Source organism: Mobula hypostoma, chromosome 21 (genome assembly GCF_963921235.1).
Source record: "Mobula hypostoma chromosome 21, sMobHyp1.1, whole genome shotgun sequence".
Lineage (NCBI taxonomy): Eukaryota > Metazoa > Chordata > Chondrichthyes > Myliobatiformes > Myliobatidae > Mobula > Mobula hypostoma.
In genome coordinates this window covers 48,550,185-48,565,805 of record NC_086117.1, presented here as the reverse complement: position 1 = coordinate 48,565,805, position 15,621 = coordinate 48,550,185, and the positions used below count along the sequence as shown (strand labels likewise).

At 41.5% G+C, this 15,621-nt stretch overlaps 1 protein-coding gene across 1 annotated transcript in view; it reads left to right on the top strand.

Annotated features, from left to right (window-relative positions):
• LOC134359716 (uncharacterized) overlaps nucleotides 1-15,621 on the top strand; it is a 205,621-nt gene that overhangs the window by 187,312 nt on the left and 2,688 nt on the right. Inside the window, exon 6 of the mRNA XM_063073234.1 lies at nucleotides 4,981-5,853. Within this exon, the coding sequence (XP_062929304.1) occupies nucleotides 4,981-5,853 (873 nt within the window). The remainder of the gene's footprint in view (nucleotides 1-4,980; nucleotides 5,854-15,621) is intronic.

The window sequence follows — 15,621 nt, the reverse complement described above, 5'->3', positions numbered from 1 at the left end:
TTTTTATTAGTTTCATAAAAATAAACATAACATGGTAATGGTACAAAGTTATTGAGAATACATTGTTATAATTAGCATAAGTGATTATAAAGCCAGTTAACACTTAAATGACAAAACTCCCAATCATATAGGATACTAAAGATAGTGAATACAGCCCAGTTCACCAGGGTTAAGCCCTCCCAACCAGTGAGCACATCTACATGAAACGCTGTTGCAGGAAAGCAGCATCCATCATCAGGGACCTCCTCCACCCAGGACACTCTCCCTTATCACTGCTGCCATCAGGAAGAAAGTACAAGAGCCTCAGAACTCACACCACCATGTTCAGGAACAGTATTACCCCCCCCCCCCCATCATCAGGCTCTTGAACCCAGGGGGATAACTTCACTTGCCCCATCATTGAAAAGTTCCCACAACCTAAGGTCTCTTCATCGCATGTTCTTGATATTTATTGTTTATTTATTTATTATAATTGTTTCTCCTTTTTGAATTTGCTCAGTTTATTGTCATCTGCACTCTGATTGAATGCCCTAGCTGGGTGGTCCTTCATTGATTCTATTATAGTTTACTATCCTATAGATTTGTTGAGTATGCCCACAAGAAAATGAATCTCAGGATTGCATATAGTGACAGGTCTATACCAGAAAACCAGGTATCAACTGCAGAGGGCCATTTCAAGGGCGGAGAGACAATTTTGAATGAGGTTGAAGGTGACATTGGATGTACGACAACTCTGGCAGGGCTTACAATATGTTACTTCCTACAAAGTGAAACTCGATAGCATGAATGGCAGCAATGCTTCACTACCAGATGAACTCCAAACCTTCTATTCCCGCTTTGAAAGGGAGAATGTAACTACAGTATTGAAGATCCCTGCTGCACCCAGTGATCCTGTGATCTCTGTCTTGGAGGCTGATGTTAGGCTGTCTTTAAAGAGGGTGAACTCTTGCAAGGCAGGAGGTCCCAATGGAGTACCCAGTAAGGCTCTGAAAACCTGCACTCACCAACTGGCAGGAGTATTCAAGGACATTTTCAACCTCTCACTACTATGGGTGAAAGTTCCCATTTGCTTCAAAAAGGCAACAATTATACCAGTGCCTTAATGACTATCGCCTGGTAGCACTCACATCTGCAATAATGAAATGCTTTGAGAGGTTGGTCATGACTAGACTGAACTCCTGCCTCAGCAAATTTCTGGAGCCATTGCAATTTCCCTATCGCCACAATAGGTCAATGGCAGATGCAATCTTAATGGCTCTTCATATGGCCTTGACCACCTGGACAACACCAGGACCAAGTCAGGATGCTGTTCATCAACCAGAGCTCAACATTTAATACCATCATTCCCACAGTCCAGATTGAGAAGTTACAGAACCTGAGTCTCTATACCTCCCTCTGCAATTGGATCCTTGATTTCCTAACTGGAAGACCACAATCTGTGCAGATTGGTGATAACATCTCCTTCTTTTTGATGATCAACACTGGTGCACCTCAGGGGTGTGTGCTTAGCCCACTGCTCTACTCTTTATATACACATGACTGTGTGGCTAGGCATAGCTCAAATACCATCTATAAATTTGCTGATGATACAACCATCATTTGTAGAATCTCAGATGGAGAGGAGAGGGCGTACAGGAGCGAGATATGCCAACTAGTGGAGTGGTTGAAAGACGAAAGAGCTGATTGTGGACTTCAGGAAGAGTAAGACAAAAGAACACATACCAATCCTCATGGATCAGAAGTGGAGAGAGTGAGCAGTTTCAAGTACCTGGGTGTCAAGATCTCTGAGGATCTAACCTGGTACCAACATATTGATGCAGTTATAAAGAAGGCAGGATAGTGACTATACTTCATTAGGAGTTTGAAGAGATTTGGTATGTCAAAAAATACACCAAAAACTTTTAATAGATGTACCATGGAGAGCATTCTGACAGGCTACATCACTGTCTGGTATGGGGTGGTACTGCACAGGACCAAAAGAAGCTGCAGAAGGTTGTAAGTTTAGTTGGCTACATCTTGGGTACTGGTATACAAAGTACCCAGGACGTCTTCAAGGAGCGGTGCCTCAGAAAGACAGCGTCCATTATTAAGGACCTCCAGCACCCAGGGCATGCCCTTTCCTCACTATTGCCATCAGGAAGGAGGTACAGAAGCCTGAAGGCACTCACTCAGTGAATCAAGAACAGCTTCTTCCCCTCTGCCATCTGATTCCTAAATGGACATTGAACCTGTGAACACTACCTCACATTTTTAATATATATTATTTCAGTTTTTGCACAATTTTTAATCTATTCAATATACATATACTGTATTGATGTACTTATTTATAATTTTTTCTTCTTCTTCCATATTATGTATTGCATTGAACTGCTGCTGCTAAGTTAACAATTCTCAGAACACATGCTAAGTGATAATTATCCTGATTCTGATTCTGATATATACTTCGATAATAAAATTTACTTTACTTTGTCACTTTCTAAACAAACCCAATCCAAATTAGTTTCACTGCACAACCATACACTCTCAGGGAGCTGAAGTTTTACTCACAATGTTCTTCCCTTCCACTTCTCAAAGTTTCACAGAATTATTTCTGAATAAAGGTAAGTGTTTTAACAGATCATTTACCATCACAGTTTTACAACAGAAACACGATCATAGAGGCAGGTTTAATGGAACAGCTTAACAGACTGAGGAGATTCAGAGAGGAAACTTCAGAGCTTAGCGGTAGCTGATAGCAACGGACTACTAGTGATGGAACAATGATATATGGAGACATGCAGGTCGACAAAACTGGTGGACATCATTGAGCTGAGGGTGGTGTGATTTAGATGTGACTTACAATTGTACAACACAGTTTTAGAATTGGGTTCACAACGCTTTTGTGTGAGTGATTTGCTATTGGTCTAGTATAACGTAGATTGTATTTCACGCTTTGCTTTTGTTCTACTGGTGCCTAGAAGATGTCTTGCATGAGTGTTATTGGTTTGTAGAACCTGAATTCAGAGATGGTTGTTCAATATTCTCATGTGCTCAGCTACAAATTCTTCATGAAAACAAGAAGTTTTTTTACGTCAGAAAGAGGATCTGTTACTCAAATTAAATATTATCAAGAAATAAAGAAAAGTTGAGGAACTGGAATTATCCAGTAAAATACGAAAATGCTGAAAAGCAAGACATGCACAATGCTGGAAGAACTCAGCAGGCCAGCCAGCATCTATGGAGAAGCACACAGTCAGCATTTCAGGCTAAGACCCTTCATCGGGACTGAAATGTTGAAAAGCTGTGTTCTTTTCTGCACTACTGCTACTACGTCGACTCAGGCCTAGGGGGCCGGCGTCAGGCACGATGACGGACTCTCCACATCTCCCTCTCCCTCGTCAGTGTGTTCAGTTCATCTTCATTAGCCGCGCCGCTGTCTTCTCAGAGTGTGTTAACCATAGTCTTGGGAGGGCACCCAGGGCTCATCCTCCCGTGCTCGGGCTCCCATATGATGACTAGGCTGGCAGGTAGTTCGGGGTGGCGTAGACAGTGCCCCGCTAGTTGCAGTCTTCTCGCCTCGATTTTAGTGGTGAGCATCGGTAGGTTGTCGTAGAGCTCGACATTCATCATGTGCTGTTGCCAACTCACATCAAGAGCCATCCGGAGCATTCGTGTATAGCAACCATCTAGAGACTTTCGCATAGTCTTGGTGAGTGTCCACGTCTCGCATCCGTACGTGAGAATGGACTCGTTTCTGCAACCCATGATTTATTGTCAGTCTCACGCATAAAAGCCAATTAATGTAAAAGGTTTCAAACTGACAAAAATCACTTGATTCAGTAGTTCTAATTAAACACAGATATATGCTGTGTGCACCTGATCAGGATTAGCAGAGAAATGCCTGAATCTAAAGTGTCTTGACTGTAGAAGACAAATCATGGGCTAATGGGTAGGCACTCAGTGGAGTCCTGGATCTACCATATCAAAGTTCAAAGTTCAAAGTCAATTTAAATACTTATATATGAATCCTGATCCTGAGATTCATTTTTTTTCCCAGCCATTCATAGTAATACAAGAAACACAATAAAATCAATGAAAGACCGCCCCCAACAGGACGGACAAACAAACAAGCTGCAAAAGCCAACAAATTGTGCAAATGCAAAAAAAACCAAGAAATAATAATAATAATAGCAGTACGTAAATAAACGGCAAGAACATGAGATGAAGAGTCCTTGAAAGTCAATCGTGGGTTGTGGGAACAGTTCAGTGGGGCAAGTGAAGTAGTGAAGTTAAATGAAGTTATCTCCTCTGGTTCAAGAGCCTGATGGTTGAGGGGTAATAACTTTCCTAAACCTGCTGGTGTGGGTCCTAGGGCTCCTGATGGTACCAGCAAGAAGGGAGCATGACCTGGATGGTGGGGGTCCTTAATGACGGATGCTGCTTTCCTGCGATATCACTCTGTGCAGATGTGCTCAATGGTTGACAGGACTTCACCCATGGTGTACTGGGCAGTCTCCTCTACCTTTTGGAGGTTTTTTCGTTCAAGAGCATTGAGGTTTCCATACCAGGCCGTGATGCAATAAATCAACATACTGTCCACCACACATCTATAGAAGTTTGCCTAAGTTTTAGTTGTCACGCTGAATCTTTGCAAACTCCTAGGGAAGTAGAGGCACTGTCATGCTTTCTTAGTAATTACACTTACATGCTGGCCCAGGACAGATCCTCTGAAACTGTAACACAGAGTAATATAAAGTTGCTAACTCTCTCCACCTCTGATCACCCGGAAAGAACTGGCTCATAGACCTCTGGTTTCCTCCTCCTGAAGTCAATAATCAGCTCCTTAGTCTTGCTGACATTGGGTGAGAGGTTGTTATTGTGGCATCACTCAGCCAGATTTTTAAACTCTGTCGAATTTTTAAAAATTGCTTTTGTCTCAGTAATAACAATAACAATATTTGTGGAAGTAATCTCTCATTATCTGACTTTGTTTTTCTCCAGGGATCTGGGGATATAACTCACGAAATTGATACAAGACCAGCCTTAACTCAGATCAAAGGAATAACAGGTCACATTCATGTGAAGAATGTGGTTAGACACTCTGTGTCGGGGAAGCCACCTGAATATAATCAAAATGGGGGCACCGAACTGCTGAATCACACCAACAGTGCGGTAACCAATTCAAGACCAGGCAGGCCTGGGACAAACATCAACATCCCATCACTCCCACACAATTACAAGGAGATTTCAAATACCTTTCACCAAACTCCTGATTTTAAACTCAATGAAATTCTTGAAGAGAGTGATGACAGATCCAATGTAAAGACTCGTGGTGCATTTGATGAGGTTATTGGCAAAGAGCTTTATCTGTCAGTATCTGAAAATCAAGGAGGTGTTGCACTCCACAAGCAAAAGCAGGATGGTGTGCTTGTGGTTTCAGATAACCGCTCAGTGACATCCACTTCGACAATTGACACCCAATTAATAACTAATTCATCGAGTACTTACCCAGATGGAGACGTCCCACTGCCGTGGAAGGAGATTGATGCACAACAGGAAGAAAGCATGTTGATAATTGATCTCGCAAACAAAAATGCTGCAACTTCCAAGAAGCTGAGGTGGTACGAAGCAGATATTGATCTAAACAGTGATCATTACCTGGTCCAGAATACCAAAGAAAAAGTTATATCCAGCAAAGAGATGTTAGAGATGGAGAGCACAGAAGAGACCGCACTGTGGCAGCACAAGAAACTCCACAGGACCTCAGAGAAGAGTTCATCCCAAGCAGGAATCCAAACTCATTGCAGAGTGCGGACATGTGGAAGGGCAAGAGCTCCTGGACCAAGAGGACCAGGGGGGCTACCTGGCCCACCGGTAAGTGAGTTGACACCAGGTCACGCAGATGGGACCCTCAAGGGTACGATGCTCAGTCAAGGAATTTTACAATTGGTGCAATGTAGCAGCTGCTGCCCCTGATTTCCTGGTCAGGTGAGCTATATCTTACCACCTGGCGTATTTTCTCAAGTTCCCTGTTAGTTTTCTATCTGCAGGTCTGAACTGTGTTTCAGTGATGAGCAAATGTGCTGAGCATTTCACCGAGCTAAGACAATGCATGGACATTTCACAATGCAGTAGCAACACAATGTGCTTAAAATAGATTCTAGAATGCATCCTGGAGATTAAAAATCCAAATGTCAAGTAAAAGTTCAAAGGTACAATTTAATGTCAGAGAAATGTATACAACATCCATCCTGAAATTCTTTTTCTTCGCAACCATCTATGAAAACAGAGGAGTGCCCCAAAGAATGAACGACAGTTAAATGTTAGAACCCCAAAGTCCCCCACAGCTCCCACCCCACACGTAAGTGGCAGCGAGCAACCATCTCCCCCCACCCACCAGCAAAAAAAGCATCGGCACCCGCTACCGAGCGATCAAGTGTGAGCAAAGCAATAGCAAAGGCAGAAATTTGCAGTTACCCCAAAGATTTCGCATTTCACCCAGTATTCAACATACCGCAGGTTCTCTCTCTCCCTAATAAGGAAGAAAGAGATGTCTCCATTTTCCCAGTGAGCAGGGAGACATAAACAACTCGCTGGTTTACGATGTTAAAAGTCCATTACATCTTTTTTTCAAGCTCTGTGCCTGAAAATCGAAAAGATATCCCGACTCCCCAGACAACACACGGATCTCCTGTCGTGACACTGACCCTCGATCTGCCCGTCTCCAGAGCCCCGAGATCCTAGGCTTCCAAATTCAAGCTGGAATTTTATGCTGAGCCTTTGGCGTGCCAAACTACTGCCAGTTATGGAACCCCAATTTGCGGATCCCATTCCCGCAAAGAACCGTAGTCAGCGTGTAACTCCAGGTCAGGGTCTTCAAAAAAACCCAGAAAAGGAAAAATAGAGATATTAAAGATGGAAATAGAGCTGTTTGCAAAGATGCAAGCAAAGTAGTCGCCGTCAGGCGCCATTAACCCTTCTAAACTCCGCTAAGACAGCAAAGTTCCCTGAATGTCTTGGCCAATGGCTCTCACAGATAAAGAGATTGGAGATGAATGCTGGCATTAGGTTGGGAAGAAAATGGTGGGAAATTATGGGTTTAACCCCAAATAAACAAACGGGCAATCTAAGTATTAAAACAAAATTTGAGATGAAATGGTTGCAAATGCTTCAACTATTCTGTAGTGGGAATTTTGGTAGCTATAAGTGAGCACTACATAATTTGAAACCAAGGTGACAGTAAGTCTGTTAGATTTGTGTTCCTTTAAACTTTTTCTCCATCAGGCATTTCTTTGATTGTTACCTATTGATTTTTGTTCAGTATCAAAATTGGATTATCAATAAATTGGTCAGGAAATAGATAAGATTCAAATGATATCAAATAAAAAGAAACAAAATCTGTAAAAAACATATAAAAATAACATCAAACTACTTAATACTGATTTTTATTTAAGTTTAATATATCTTTTGATTCTTGGGAAGTTCATACTAGTTATTGCATCCTGTGTTTTAAGTCCAAGATTACCATAAAGGTTCACACACTAAGATTATTAAACCTCTCTTTTCAAAATCTCCATCCATCAAATAACCTCATGGAAAAATAAACCTTGAAAATAGTTCTGTCTCTGGTTTATGTCTTGAACATTTTACATTGATGAATAATTCAAACTCAATGCACAGAACACATGCACCAGTACTTAATATTAACTCATAAAGAATGGAAATGATTCAGCGTGACAGTGTTTATGCAGTGCTCAAGATAAAGTGAACGACTCCATAACGCTGTCAAAATATGGCACACAGGCTTGAACTCACGAGGAGAAATGATGGGGGAGCAGGTTCTCATTAACTTAATGGTTAACAGATCAAAATGCATAGCGTTAAAGTTACAAATCAAAATTGTTTGATGTAATTCCTGTGTGAGCGGACAGTGATAATTTTGTTTAAGTTTCCACTTTAACACAACCTACATACACTCCCATTGTAAACTCTGAAATGTGAATGAGCTGTTTCTGCATCACAACAAGTTTTAACCATATTTTCAGAGCAAGCAAGGGCAAAGTGAAGATGTTATAAATATACTCTGACACCAGCTCAACTGAAAAAAATTATACCCTTAATTGGCGATTAGACATACAAGATTTTAAAATTTCTTTTAAACTTCCTCCCTCTGTGATTGTGCATGACCAGTTTCTTTTGAAAGTCATTAGATTTGGAAATGTAAGGCAAGAATTTTCATTTTAAACTGAGAACTGTCAGTGCTGGCAGTTCAGAATGCCAATGTCAAACAAAAGGGAGGGTATCGATTGCAAGCTGCGTGATTTTGCCTCTGGGTGGTGTGCACGTCCAGCACCACTCCTGTATAATTTGGTCCAGTTGTGCTCAACACACCCTGGATACCACGTCTATCAGTACTGTGCACATAGACAGCACGGGCCACTCATGTAGTAGCAGCCCACTGGAGATGAGTTGCACTCATCAAAGGACACGTGCCCGAGCTGTCTCCAGATCCTGGTGTCCTGGATCCTGAGCCCAAACCAGTTACAACAGTAAAAATTGCTGATAGATCGTAGAACATGGACCAGTGCTGCACAGGAACAGGATCTTTGCCCACCATGTTGTTGCCAAAATAATTAAACCAGGATTTAGATACCTAGGTAAACTAATCGTAAACACAAAATAATCTGCAAATGCTGGGGTCAAAGCAACACCCGCAACACGCTGGAGGAATCCTGGCGAAGGGTTCCGGCCTGAAACGCTGATTGATCGTTTCCACGGATGCTGCCGACCTGCTGAGTTCCTCCAGCGTGTTGTGAGTGTTGCTAAGTAAACCAATCCCTTCGGCCTACACGAGGCCCACATCACCCCATTCTCTGCACAGTCATGTGTCTATCGAGTACCTCTATCATATTTGCCTCCACAACCACCCCTGCTAGTGTGTTCCAAACAGTCACCATTCTGAGTAAAAAAACTTGCCACACACATCTTCTCTCTCACCTTAAATGCATGTCCTCCTGGGTTAGGTATTTCAACCCTGGGGAACAGATGCTTTGTCTGTGCCTAGTAGAATTTATAAACCACTGTCAGGTCTCCCCTTGGCTTCTGCCACTCCAGAGGAAACAATCTGAGTTTGTCCAACCTGACCTCATAGTACATGCCCTATAATCCAGGCAGCATCCCAGTGTCTCCACATCCTTCTCGTAACGGGGTGACTGAATGCAATAATCCAGATGCAGCCTAACTAGAGTTGTATAAAGCTGCAACATAACTTACCGACTATTAAATTCAATTCCTCGACTAACAAAAGCGAGCATGGCGTATGTGTTCTTTACCACCCCATCATCTGCACAGCCACTTTCAGGGAGCTATGGAGTTGGGCCCCAAAGTCCCTTTAACAATTAACACTGTTCAGGGTCTTGCAGAACATCAATGAATGAGCCAAGCATAACATACTAAGTTTGTTGATGACGTAGACTGGGTGGATTTGAGAGGATAACGCAAAGGGGCCTCAGGGTCATTTAGATGCTGAGTGCATAAATCTATATGCGGTTGAAAAGTGTGACGATATCCACCTTATTAGAGGAATCAGTGCAGAATTTTATTGTCTTGGTGATAGATGATGTACAAAAGACCTGGGTGTTCTCATACAAAACTGAACTTGCAAGTGCAAGTTAATATGGGAAATGCATTGATGGCTTTCACCATAAAGTTTCGAGAACAGGATGAGGGTTGTTTTACTACAATTTTACAAGCCAACCCTAGAGAATTGTGAAGTTGTCTCCTCACCCAACAAGAGATAGAGGGAGTGCAGCAGAAGGCTCATCATACTTATGGCATGGATGTTGAAGAAACTGAGTGAACTACATTCTCTGGAGTTTAGAAGAATGAGTGTTTCGACACTACCTGTATACCTTCCAGTTGGTGCAGCCATACCAGTTTTAGCATAAAGTCAACAACTTTTATCCAAGTCCACACGTGCAGTGTGCCTTACTTGTCCTTGTTTCCAGTAGAAATTAAGATGCACGATTGTAAAATATACTGGCATAAATATTGAATGAAGAGAAGCTTCTGCCCTGTATGCGTAGTTTCTGTTAAGAGGTTTTCACTGTACGTGGTTGAAATTGTAGTTACATTTTTTTTTACTGAAATTATTTCAGCTTGGGTTAAAGACCAACATACACAGATTAACACAGTCATAGAGAACTACGGCAGAGAAACAGTCCCTTTGGCCCATCTAGTATAGGCTGACCTGGTCTTCTGCCTAGTCTCAGCTAAATGCACCCAGTCTATAGCCCTCCATAACCCCTCTCATCTATGTACCTATCTAGACCTTTTAAATTTTGCAATTAAACCCACATCCACCATTTCTGCAGGCAGCTTGTGACCGCTACTTCTATTCTCATCCAACCTCAGGGGAAAAACGCCTGCAAATATTTCCCCTTTATGCGCCTCATAAGTTTGTATACTTGCATAAGATCTCTCCTCATTCTCCTATGCTCCAAGGAATGAAGTGAATCTGCCTGAGAAAGAATGTTAACTGTGCAATGCCATTTGTTTAATATATGTCAGTGGTAAATTAGTTCATGTCTAAACTGCTCTGTGATAGATCATTAGCTGTTTCTAATGGTGAATCTAAATGAAAGTTTACAGGATTATAAACAATTGTTGTTGGATTGATTTTTAAGTTTCTGAAGAAAATAACTGTTTAAAAACAGCTTTAGCACAGCCATGCATGTGATGTAGACTGCAGGAGAATCAGGCTATTAAATTTTTCTGTCACATTCGTAAATTCATCAACCAATCATATTTTAAAAAATCTAAGGCATCACCGGTCCGAGTGTGATGCAAACTATCAATGATGCAGAATTGCACATTTTTAAATGAAATTTAGAATTAATAGCATCGGAATTGTTGATCAGCATGAGTGTCAACTGGCAGCTGGCATTAACTGTAGTGGTTGTTACTTGCACAAGGCCCAGCTGATAGAAGAACTGCAATAAAGCATGGACCGTAGCTTGTGAAAAATGTGCCTTTCAGTGTGCCTTCAAGGATATAATGTGCTTGAGATGGAATTATAGCCTGTTTAACTTAATTCTGATGTATTAACATCTATTGAGTTGATTTAATGAGTTTGCATCTAATAGTTCTCACTTTTCTCTTCTCAAAATCAGGGGGACCCTGGACCACCAGGACCAAAAGGAGATAAAGTGAGTTGTATTTCTATGGGGTTATAAATAATTTAATGGTGTCTTTGAACATGAATTACATTCTATTGCATGCAATCTCGTGTTGCATTTCTCTTCGGCGTTTGAAATGGATAAAGTCGAGCTATTAATATGGTTATAAATTAGTCCTGATCACCTCACCTTACCTCTGTCCCTTTTACAGTGAAATATGCCTTTGTAAAGATTTTCTGCTGTATGGAGTTAAACTTGAAATGTGGAGAAGAAGCCAAGCCTGGTACTGATGCGAATTAGTTGATGGAGCCTCTCCTTGGCGCTGTTGTCGCTGGGGAATGGTGCTGAGTTTCATGCACAAAATGGAAGGGTTTGAACGGCAGTAAAATAATAAGGCTCCACATCCCTGTTGATAAATCTTAATGTTATTTTAACTCAAATTAGCTTGACAGTGGAAGCTTTTTCCAAACATTCGCCATTTCCTACAGCGATCGATTACATCCACTATCACAATACCGCCTTTTTAAAAACTTCCACACCTTTCAGGTTATTGTGAGGGGGATTTACGTCACATGCAATCAGTTCTTCAGCAGGCAGCTTGAAGGGTGGAGGCAACTCTCTTTTCCCTTTGCCCATGAGTTCCTTTTTCTTTTGAATGTGTGAATCAACTATGACACAGGATGTGAAAGTTTGTGAAGAATCCTTTAATACCAGTGAGACAAGGTGTAGAGCTCCTGAACTGTTCACTACCACTCAACTCATGAGAGAGGGATGATCCTGCGTATCAGAGTGAGGGAATAAAACTTTTAACATTTCTTCCAGCTGTTCTAGGCAAATAGTACTCAATAAATGGTGGGCAATGTTTGCAGAGGTTTGCAGAATCTTTCCAATGTAATGTTGCATATTGTTGACCAGCTACATGTGGCCTTTGAATCGTTTTGAGAATTCAGTTACTCTGTAAGGGTTATCACCGTGAGGAGGATTACTTTTGTCGGTTACTTCCCTTCAGTGAAACATACAGCCAGGTACTATCTTGTCAAAGAACTTGTATCTCAATTACATTTTCAAACTCAGGACTTGTCCCAAAGAACCAACAGCTCCAGACTGCCACAGATGAGTATTCCTTGTTACTCTATCACAAAAAAAGGTATGCACACAAATTATATTGTGCATGATCTTGGAGAGGTTTGCAGATGAATTGTTGCAACAATGTAAATGAAAATTCCCTTGGCGAAGCAAACTCTTTTGGGTTGTCCTTTTCTCAAACCACATCTCAGCTTTAGCTGTCACTGTGGTCCTCGGTCAGCTGAAACCCCTCACCATTACCTCCATACTGCAGAAAGAACAAAACTTGATGCTGCAAATCAGTCTGATCTCTTATGGCTGGATGGAAAGGACTTAGCTTAAGGATCAATGGGTTTTCCTGTTGTATTGCTGAGAGAACGGATTTTTGGCAGCACTAAAGAATTTGCAGCATAAGTTGGCCAGGCATGTACAATACAACAAAGAGCAGTGTTGATGGAGCTTAAGGACACCAACATCCCAAGATTTCATTGACAGCTTATTGCCATTCTTCTGGCCTGTTTCTTGGCTGTGGTAGGATGAAACATGATGTTAAAAGAAAAGTTTTAGGATGGAGATGAGAAACTACTTTCCCCAAAGAGCAGTGCATCTGTGGAATTCTCTGTCCATGGAAGCAGTAGAAGCTACTTCTATAATTTAATTAAGACACAGTTAGATAGATTTTTACTTAACAGGGGAATTAAAGATTATGGGGAAAAGGCAGTTGGCCTGAGTCCACAGCTAGATCAGCCATGATCTTATTGAATGTGAAGCAGGAATGCAAACCATCTCAGCCCATCCACAATGCTTCACAATAGCGTTACTGTTGTATCACAGGTTGACGTTCCCACCCGAGATTTTTTTTTCAGAAGATTATGGTCCTCTTGCTTCAAGATTTGTGACTGCAATGTCAATTTGGTTGGATGGATTGAGTCAGCAATAAATGCAGATGTAAAAATCACAAAGATCTGCTAAAAAGGACAAAAAAAAACAACAAATTGTGACCCGAATGTTATTTGGAGTGGATTCAGAACAATATTGCTTGATGAAAATCAAAGGTTATTCTCAATCTTGAAATAAAGCCTGGATGTGGTGTACAAATTATAATGGAGGAATAGGAAAGGCATATACAAAGGCAATGTTATGATAGTCCTGGGGGATTTCAATATGCAGGTAGATTGGGAATATCAGGTTGCTGCTCGATCCCAAGAGAAGGAGGTTATAGAATAGCAGGTTGTGGTTGAGCACACAAGGCAGTTCTCGAATGGGTGTTGTGTAACAAATCAAATCTGATTAGTGAACTTAAGGTAAAGGAGCACTAAGGGACAGAGGCAGAAGAAAGGAAATTATAGGCTAGTTAGCCTGACTTTAGTGGTTGGGAAGTTGTTGGAGTCTATTATTAAGGATGATGTTTTGGGATACTTGATAAAATAGACCAAGGTCATCCTGGTTTCCTTAAAGGAAAATCTTGCCTGATAAACCGATTGGAATTCTTAGAGGAAATAACAAGCAGGGTAGACAAAGAAGAGTCAGTGGATGTTGTTTACTTTGATTTTCAGAGGCCTTTGAGAAGGTGCCACTCATGAGTGTGCTTAACTAAATTAGTGCCATGGCATCACAGGGAAGATACAGACATGGTCAGAGATTGGCCTACTGGCAGGAGGGAAAGATGGGCTTTTTTCTGGTTGGTTGTCAGTAAGTACTGGTGTTCTACAGGGGTTGGTATTGGAACTACTTCTTTTCACGTTATATATGTCAATGATTTGGATAACAGAATCAATGGCTTGGTGGCCAATTATGCAGATGATACAAGGATAGGTGGAGGGGCAGGTAGTGTTGAGGAATCCGGGAGTCTGCTGAAGAACTTAGAATAGGAGAATGACCAAAGAGTGGTAGACGGAATATAGTGTAGACAAGTGTATGGCCATGCACTTTGGTAGAAGGAATAAAGTTGTAAACTATTTTCTAAATGGGGAGAAAATTCAGAAATCAAAAGTGCAAAGGCACTTGGGAGACCTAGTGCAGGATCACAAACAAGAGAAAACCTGCAGATGCTGGAAATCTGAGCAACACACTCAAGATGCTGGAAGAACTCAGCAGGCCAGGCAATATCTGTGGAAAAGAATACCATTGACGTTTCAGGCCGTACTTTTTTCCATAGAGGTTGCCTGGCCTGCTGGGTTCCTCCAGCATTTTGTGTGTATTTGTGCAAGATAAACTGGTAGGTTGAGTCAGTAGTGAGGAAGGCAAATGCAATGTTAGCATTCGTTAGAAGAGAGCGACAATACAAAAGCAAGGATGTAATGCTAAGGCTTTATAAGGCATTAATCAGACTGCAATTGAAGTATTGCAACCAGTTTTGGACATCCTATCTGAGAAAGGGTGTGCTGGCATTGGAGCGAGTTCAGAATAAGTTCCCAAAAATGATCCCGGGAATGACAGGTTAATTTATAAGGGGTGTTTGAAATCTCTGGCCTGTACTCTCTGGAGTTTAGAAGAATAAAGGCAGATGTCATCGAAACCTTTCAGATATTGAGAGGCAACACACACAAAATGCCGGAAGAAATAAGCAGACCAGGCAGCATCTATGGAAAGAGATAACCAGTTGACATTTTGGGCTGAGACCTTCATCAGGACTGGAATATTGAGAGGTCTCAATAGAGGTGACTTGGAGAGGTTATTTCCAATAGTGGAGGAGTCTTGGACCGGGGGCACAGCCTCAGAATAGAAGGATGTCCCTTTAGAACAGAGATGAGCAGAAATTTCTTTAGCCAGAGGGTGGTGAATCTGTGGAATTTGTTGCCACAGATAGCTGTGAAGGACAAGTCATTGGGTGTATTTAAGTCAGAGGTTGATGCGTTCTTGTTTAGTCAAAGCGTGAAAGGTTATGTGAAATATCTGTATCCTTGCATTTTAGTTTCTAACTCCAGCTAGTTGATCGGTGTTTTTAATCCAGAGCTGGTGATAGAGGAATATCTGTATGTGCAGTTTTGTAGCATAGTAATTAGTTCCCTTTAGCCCCTGTGTACCAAGTTAACTTGTGAACAATGAAACAATCTCTCATGAAATTATATTTAAACACAAATGGCAACCCATCAGGGGAAGTAAGAAAAACAGAACATGCTGCCTAAGGCTTTTGGTATTAAATTCACAAATATTTTCCACCAGAGCAGTGTTGTCAATGGACAGGTAGTATTTACCATGACTTGGAGAGAAGAGACTGAATTGTGCTTGGAGTTGCGTCTGAGTTCAGGGGAAAGGCCCGACGGAGCTAAAGTTTCCAAAACAACTTAAAAGCAGGAAGCAGTACAGTAGCTGACCCATTGCGTCACATTTCCCGGCAACCCAGGTTCAATGCTCGGCTCCAGAACTGTCTTACATTCTCTTCCTTCGACTGTAATTT